This window comes from Mesitornis unicolor, unplaced genomic scaffold (assembly GCF_000695765.1).
Source record: "Mesitornis unicolor isolate BGI_N332 unplaced genomic scaffold, ASM69576v1 scaffold878, whole genome shotgun sequence".
Lineage (NCBI taxonomy): Eukaryota > Metazoa > Chordata > Aves > Mesitornithiformes > Mesitornithidae > Mesitornis > Mesitornis unicolor.
Genome location: NW_010200903.1, coordinates 20,446 through 28,905, shown reverse-complemented (window position 1 = coordinate 28,905; position 8,460 = coordinate 20,446). Strand labels below are relative to the sequence as shown.

General features: G+C 41.4%; 2 protein-coding genes across 2 annotated transcripts; both read left to right on the top strand.

Moving 5' to 3' along the window:
- The first annotated feature begins 2,580 nt into the window (after positions 1–2,580).
- TRIM13 (tripartite motif containing 13) lies at positions 2,581–3,810 on the top strand. The gene has a single exon (XM_010189874.1). It carries the CDS (start codon positions 2,581–2,583, stop codon positions 3,808–3,810), a length of 1,230 nt encoding a protein of 409 aa, XP_010188176.1.
- Positions 3,811–5,455: 1,645 nt separating this feature from the next.
- Positions 5,456–7,934, top strand: KCNRG (potassium channel regulator). Its single transcript, XM_010189873.1, has 2 exons — positions 5,456–6,033; positions 7,682–7,934. The coding sequence occupies exons 1-2, from the start codon at positions 5,456–5,458 to the stop codon at positions 7,932–7,934; spliced, it is 831 nt and encodes a 276-aa protein (XP_010188175.1).
- The last annotated feature ends 526 nt before the right edge of the window (positions 7,935–8,460 follow it).

Sequence of the window (8,460 nt, the reverse complement as noted above, 5' to 3'; positions counted from 1 at the left end):
GTTCCAGGGCCATCCAGACCTGGATCAGAAGTTACACAGAGAAATCCCCAATGGAGAAGTTGAAACGTTGCTGTAGTTACTCAGAGAAATACCAATTTGGCGATACAAAGGGATGTTTCAATCCACAGGCAACTTATTCTCTGAAATTATTGTCCTAAAGAAGGCAGAAATTCAGGTGTCCCAACCAGTCATGCAAGTTTTCAGTCTTTTCGGTTGGTGTTACTGATGGTGGTGTAAGAAAAAAGCTCGTAGACTTGCCCGTTTCTGTTCTTTTAAAATCCTGAGTTTTAGTGATGTCATACAATGGTTTTGAAATTCAATTATATTTATAAAGCATAATTATTTAATTGGATAAGTGGGGTTGGAATGCACCAGGGCAGTTTTATTTGGATCGTGAAACCTTTTTGTATATGTTTTTTGTATTTTTAGGAGCACGAAAGTCTTCAGTGTTTGTCCTGCAATTTTGATGGAACGTGTTGTAGTAAGCGTTTTCTGCAGCGGTTTGCAGTCCTCACTGTCAGGCATGCAAAGCTGCTTTTCCAGCTCCGTAACTAAGAAGTAAAATCCTCCCTGGTAAAGGGGACTGACCGGAGCAAATATTTTCTGCGCTGTGAATTTCCATTTACTAGAAGATGGAGATCTGTCATTTTAGTTTTGTAGTTATTATCACCTTAGCACATGAGCAAAACTGATCTCTGTGCTGCTACCGTAGCTAAAAGCAGTGAGCACAAGTTGGAAAGAGAGAGTGGTTCATGAAGGGGAAGAAGACTCAAGAGTACAGGGGCAAAATCATCCTCTTCCTGTTGTCCCATTATTTTTAGCAGTAGAGAGAAGAGAAACCTTGATTGTTCCAGCATCGAGAGGCGCTTCAAAATTACTTTATTTTCACAGAAAATGAAGTTTCTGAATGGGATCTGCGGTCTTATAGGAAGCCTTAGGTAGTAAATGGAGTCATTAAATGTTTTCTCAAGGGCTTTGTCCTGAGCTGTAATGGTGGCCGCCTTCTGCCTGATCCTGAGGCGGAGTAGAAAAGCTGGCAACTTTTTCAGACTCTCCTTATCCAAAAAAGCACGGGGAATACCTCTCCTCCTTGTCACCAGAGAAGTATGGGAGGTTTGCTGACATCTCTCAAGAATGGCTCTTTTGCTGTGAAGTGTCGCTGGGACTGTATCTGTCCTCCTGTGAAAAAAACCTCAGAACTGACCTTGCCTTTCTTCCCTGTAGTTATCGCTGCTTTGGTGTTGATTTCATTGCTCTTCTCATCCTGTGCAGCATGGATCTTCCCTTGCAGCTCTCTTCTTGGATCCCATGTTTGCCACTTTATATCTCTTTGAGGGGACAGGAACCTTAGTAATGACTTTGAGACTAATTAAAAGAGCTCATTCATATGCCTTACTGTCACAGGACTACTTTGATGCACTTGTTTTGTAATACATCTTTTAATTTATAAAAGTGATTTTACTACATACATGTATTAATACACGTTGTGTGATATGGAAGAAATTTATACAAGGGAAGCGTCTTTCTAATTATAGCTCAAAAGTAAGTGTTTGAGAGTTTGGCTAATACAAGTCATCACCTATTTTGGTCTTTATTAGCTGTTTGTTTTCTTAGAGCTGTAAATTTTAAGGTGTCTGCATCTGAGAAGTTGGCTTTGGTTAGAGGCACTGGGACAGTAATGCGCTGGGTCCCTTCACAGGGACTTTCCAGTACAAAGGAGTACACTATAAATCCTGTTCCTGTACATCCTGTCCACAAAGAGAAATTGCTGAGGCATGACCGCAGTGAAAATGGAATAGGAAATAGAGATTGCAGATGGGAAAAAAGAGTTAACAGGATTTTTTAAATGATTAATTATCAAGGATTATGAGCTGCTGTTCTTTGAAGTGTTTTAACTTTGTGCTGAGTAGCTCAACAATAACACATTCACTTGGTTACTTACAAATATTGCAGGAGCAAGAGAAAAGCTGACTTTTTAAGTGAGTCGTGCCTCCCTTTGTTCTTGCAGGTAGAGCAAAGAGCTACATCACATACTCTGTAGCTGAAGAAATTCTGAAGCTGGGCTTTTTCAGTGACATTTCACATTGCCTTCTTACAGTAGTGGTGCATGAGATTTGAAACTGTAAGCTTTGGATGAGTTGAGCAAGCAGAGGATAATCAAATCCTAGCAGGGCATATCAGCTGGGTATCTTTTGTGAAAATCCAGTTTTTTGGTGTTGCATCGGTAAGGGAAGATGTAAGTCCTGAACTGTTATTGTAAGCACATGAGTTATTTTCATTCAAAGTCCTCTCTGGGTTTGGCAAGCCTTCTCTTCCTGCATTTCTAGCTGAGAATCCAAAAATGGTTCTGCCTGGACACTGAGCCGATCCTGTGCCTGCCATCTGCTGGACAGATACCACAGCGAACTGGGTTGCCTGCGGGAACCCAGCAGAGGCTCTGTCTTAAGGATACTCGAGAAAAAAGTGGATCTTTTTCTCACTGAACTGCATCTTGGATGGAGATCGGGTTTTGAGTGGTTTCCCTGGAGGAGAAATAAATTTTGTAAGTTCTCTTACCATCTTTCTTCTCTTTCCTAGGACATGATGGAGCTCCTAGAGGAAGATCTCACCTGTCCCATTTGCTGTAGCCTCTTTGATGATCCTCGAGTCCTGCCCTGTTCACACAATTTCTGCAGGAAGTGTCTGGAGGGAATTCTTGAGGGAAATGTGCGCAACGTGCTTTGGAGACCGTCCCCTTTCAAGTGCCCCACGTGCAGGAAGGAAACTCCCGTTACTGGAGTCAACAGCTTGCAGGTCAACTACTCCCTGAAAGGTATCGTGGAAAAGTATAACAAAATCAAAGTAACTCCGAAAATGCCTGTGTGCAAAGTGCACAGCGGGCAGCCCCTCAACATTTTTTGCCGGACAGACATGCAGCTGATCTGTGGGGTGTGTGCCACCCGCGGGGACCACACAAAGCACGTCTTCTGTTCTATTGAAGAAGCCTATTCCCAGGAGAAGCGGGCTTTCGAAACCCTGTTTCAGGGCTTTGAAACTTGGCGCTGTGGAGATGCCCTCTCGCGGCTGGATACCTTGGAAACCAGCAAGAGGAAAGCCCTGCAGATGCTGACCAAAGATTCTGACAAAGTGAAGGAGTTCTTTGAGAAGCTGCAGCACACGCTGGAGCAGAAGCAAAATGAGATTCTCTCTGACTTTGAGACCATGAAGCTTGCAGTGATGCAGGCCTACGATCCGGAAATCAATAAACTGAACACAATTCTGCAGGAGCAACGGATGGCTTTTAACATTGCAGAGGCCTTCAAAGATGTGTCTGAACCCATTATATTTCTGCAACAAATGCAGGAGTTCAGGGAAAAAATCAAGGTGCTCAAAGAAACCCCTTTGCCTTGTTCCAGTGTGGACATCAGCCCTACAATGAAGAGCTTTGATACCAGCCAGTGGAATGGAATAAAGCTGGTTGATGTGGACAAACTTGCCTTGCCTCAGGAAAACAACACTCTTAAATTCAAGATTCCCTCAGTCTTCTCGCGCAGATTTATAGTGACCTCTCTTGTTTGCTTGCTTATTCTTGCTGTCACCAGAATGTCCTCAGTGGAGTCGGTTGTTGACAATCTCCAGTGCTGGAAATCTCGGTTCTTTACAATTGGCCTGTCCTATTTGGCAGATACAGTGGAGATAGCAGATCATGCGGTCTTCTACTGGGAACAGATGACAGATGGAGCCTCACTTCTAAGAGAAAAGTGTAAGAACTATACAATGGTTGTACTGGATAATGTTGCACAGTTTGTGTGCAAATATAAACTGCTGTGAAGCCCCTACTGAAATGTAAGAACTAAGAGAGATTTGGTAAAGAAAACACAGAACTTCTTAAAATTAATTGTTTATTTTTAAGACTTCCAGTGAAAACATTCAGAGATTCAAAATGTTTCCACAATATTCGTACTGCTCACCTAGTTTGAGTCCTGATAAACTGGAAGATGAAACAGAGCTTTGAAAAAACACATTGTTTCTGGGTTCTTCTTTTAGTGGTCATTGTGGGAATATTATTCACTGTAAATCATTTTTCTTACCAACATATAGGGCCAAACTGTGTATTTAGTTTAATGTTAATGTAGTTGTAGAGTGAGAGAAAAAATGTCACTTCCTAAAAGGTCATAGTTAATTTTCGTATTTTTTATTTCTAACTGGGAGGTGATTTGGGAAGAGGAAGAGGAGTTGTGACTGGGGACATGTGAGAGGATTGTTGAGGACTGCCCTTCCACTGCAAAATACAGAGTGCATCAGTCCTGTGCTGGAACCACTTTCTCACTGAGGATGGTACTTCTCACTGAAATAGCTACGTGTGTTGTTTTTTTTTTTTTTGTATAAGCAAATGTTGTAATTACCCTGTGCGCTCAGATTCCTCTAGATACTGGTTATTGTTTACATGTTCTATACAAAAATAGGTCTTCAGGGCAAGCATAAACTCTAGGGGTAAAGAGAAATCAGTTGAAGTTGATAAGAACATGCTGCAAGATAGTACATACTTTGCAGCTCACTTTCCAGCATGAAACTGTTGGGGTTTCTGAGCAGTCTTGTTAGATCCATGTTTCTCTGAAGCCACGCTTTCTTAAAAAATGGCCTTAATGTAAACAGTTCGGTGTGGTGACAGGCACGCACGGGTCAGCTGCAGGTAGAGCAGTTTCTCTCTGCTGCCTTTCTGGCTCTCCAGATCATAATTCCAAAAGCCAGGAAAAAATGATGGGACGATTCCTTGGAACAAAGTGCATAATGTGCCAGGAGTGCATAATGTGCAATGGCTGTTGGTGGTGTTTGGAAGTGCTTTAGCACTGGAACATAATCTGTAGGCTTTTCTACTGTTACTGTATTTCTGTGTACCTTGTTTCAGGAGTGAATTGAATTTTCTGAGTGTATTGACCTGGCTGTAGGATAACAGTGATTTAAAGTGAACTGTAATCTTGAGTTCTCTGAAGTGCCCTTCTTTAAGAGCATACGATACTGAAACACATTGCTTGAAGCGCATCTAACTTCTTTTTGCAGTGGTCCTGTGAACAGCAGTATATGGAATGCAAACATTTAGTTGACCTTTCCACTAAACAAACATAGCGTGTGCCATACTTCAGGGATATTTATTGGCGTCTCTCAAATTTTAATAAGTTGTGACAGTCAATTCACTGTCTTCCAGTAGTCCTTGCAAGCTGTTCATTTCAAAAAGAAAACATTTAATTCCAAGAATCAAAGTTTCTAAGCAACCAAACCCCGCAAACAAAACTATTGTACATGATATTTACATCTTTGTTGCCTGGGAATCCTATTGCTGCTCCACACCTCACTCCAAACACTTGCTAAAAGCACTGAGTGGTTCGTGCAGCTGCAGATGGCTTGCAGGTTAGGAAGGATCAAGTCACAAAGACGTAGATCAGAGAGTTACAGTTCTTGAATGCCTGAGATAGCGATGAGTAACCGAGAAGTGGTCGTTCTGAGTGTGGGAGGTGTGCGATTTGTAACCCGGGCTTCTACCTTGCAGCAGTTCCCCGAGTCCAGGTTAGCACGGATGTTGAACGATGATGACCGGGAATTTAAACTGGTGAATGGAGAGTTTTTTGTGGACAGAGATGGAACTTTGTTTAGTTACATCTTGGACTTCTTGAGGACTCTCCAGGTCTCCTTACCTACCAATTTCTCAGACTATCAGAGGCTGCAGAGAGAAGCAGAATTCTATGGGCTCTACTCTATGGCCGACCTCCTGAGCCAGGAGCACTTGCTGAAGCCCAGGATGGAGATCTTGGAAGTGCGCTTTTCTCTTCAAGAGATGCAGGCCTTTTTCCGCATCTTTGGTTCCTGTAGTACCACTGTGGAGACGCTAGCTGAGCAGATCACTGTGTTTACAGGGCAGCAGTCAGGACAGAGCTGGAACAGCCCCTTTCCTTCTCAGAAACCATTCGTTCCACTGCCTTTGGAAAGACCTTCTCATCACGACGTGGTTTTTCAGTGTGGTACTGACTACTCTGCTGTTGACCAGTTTGTGGCCAGGTACTCTCCTTAGCGTGACTTCTAGTTCGTGATGTACACACGATGTCCTAGCGAAGGTCATTTTAAAGAAACTGTCTGAGAGAAAAGAGATGTTTCCTTCTTTCTGCTAGTTTAATGTGACCTTCTTCTAAAATACCCAGCTTAATTTCTGTTACACTGATGTGCCTGTTCCTCAATTTTCTAAAACACTGTTCTCGATGATTTTGTTTCTCTTGGGTTCTTCTTTCTCTGCTCTTTCCTCCTTGCTTGCTGTGCTAGGCTGTACAATTTCCTGGCATCAATGACCTAGAAAGCTTGAAAACAACCAAGTAAAATGAAGCAAAGGAAACAAAATAAATAAGGAGTCAGGTCCTGGAGAAATCTAAAATGTCCACTGGCTCATGATCCAAAAGACTTTCATGTTGAAGAGGGAAAAAAGAATGGCTTAACAGAGTTGAAAACACCAGTGGAGCTAAGATTGTAATTCAGGGACCAGAAAGCTTTTGTAGAGCCTTTTACTGGGGGGAGCGAGAAGGGGTAGATATTAAGTATATGCTACACAGTGGGTTTTCTTTGAATTCAGAGCCAGGATCTGTTTTTTATTAAGATTATTGAATATCAGTGATTTTTGTGACAGCAGTATCGTATTCTAATGACAGCTTAGTTTTTTAAACAAGCTCTTGCTGGATGTCTCTATTGTATGGAGACACATTCTTACTGTATAAGAAAATGTAACCTAATTTGTCCTCTGTGGCTGTTAGAACATTGGGAATTTTATGGAAATTTCATTGAAATATTTCCAAGCGGGTTATTTTGTATGAATATAGGAATCAACACAGCAGTTCTTTGATTATTAAAAAAGTGTATCTTCTCGCTTTCTTTAGCTAAGCAAGTAGAAGAAAAACTACTTTGCATTTGCAGAACGACATATATTTATGTGCCAAACCTTAATTTTATAATGTATTACTAATTTTAATGGACTAACATTTGGTTGAGTAGGTTATGGCAACTTAAATAGTATGGAAAAGTATTCCTGATTCTTTCCTTTATTTCTTCAGACTTGGTAGAAATTTTCCTTTGCAGATCAACAGCAAAGCTTACCTTGATTAATGAAACAAGTGAAGTTTGATTATGTTGCCTGCTGAATTTCTGTTGACTTAGTCTTGGTGGTGACATGGAATCTTTTGCCTTTTTTGTGCTTTCCATGAATGTTTGCTGTACTTTCTGTGAACTGTGGAACAGTTTCACCTCTGTCAGCTTATGTATTTTGTAATAATATTTTTACCTGACTTCTGGTCTGCAAAATGTCTGGATAGATTCTTAAATTGTACTTTATATATCATGTAAAATCATTTGAGGCAATGTGAAAATGATTTTCATACTTGTTACCACAGACCTGATGTACAAGGTAACTTTGCAATAAATGTCACTGTTTGTAGAGAGATCTCGTGTAATGAAAAGTGGTGCTGCTGGGGTGAAATCCCGTCATTTACACTTACCTGAAAAACTGTTGCAGCACTGTATCGAGCATGCCATTCGCCTCGCCTCTCCTCCATGAAATGAAATGAAATGAGATGGAGGTTATCACAGCTGTTTCTTTCTTAAGAAAGTAAGCTGTGGTGTGGTGGTGAAATTAAAGTGTGTTGTGTCTGCTTTTTTCTTATTTTAGGTATGTTTCCATAAAGCCTGATAATAGAAAGCTGTTTAACGGTGCTAACGTGCTAGGCCTGCTGCTTGACATTTTACTCAGAGATGGATTTCGCCTCATAAGCACCAGGACGGTCTCCAGTGAAGAAAAAGTCGAATGCTACAGTTTTGAAAGGCTGAAGAGGCCAGGAGGCCTCACCATTGCAGTGAACCAGACCTCAGGGAGCTCCAGGGTAGCACGGGCTGGGAGAAGCCAAGTGCAGAAAGGGAAATAAAGCCTTTTCCTTTCGTCTTTTGAAGGTGGAAGAAGGGGTGTGTCAGCACCAGTGGCCTTTTGTTGGGTTTGAAACTGCAACTATTGAGGGAAGTAACAAACAAACAATTTTTTTTTTCAAGAAGTTGGGGTAAAAAAAAAAAAAGCTTTCCTGCCTTTTACTGCTCCACCCTCAACACTAAATAAAGGAGCCACAGATTCAGTACTGGTTTTGTGACTAAAATTTATACTAGGACTTGCAAAAAATCAGCCATTCCTTCTGGAAAGTAGTTTTTATGTTCTATGCTAATCTATAAGTAGGTTTTAAACACAAGATACTACATGATGAAATAACAGCTTGATACAACTGTCATCCCAACAGTTTGGAAAGTGGCTGGGGGAGGAATGCAGACCTCAATGACTGGATATTGCCTCTGCTCTCAGAAGATACACATGTACCAATTCTCTTGCTCTGAGTTGAAAGCAGCGTAACGGGAACATCCCAAGCTGTGTTACTGTGGGGTTCCAGACGTGAGGATGTAGCTTTG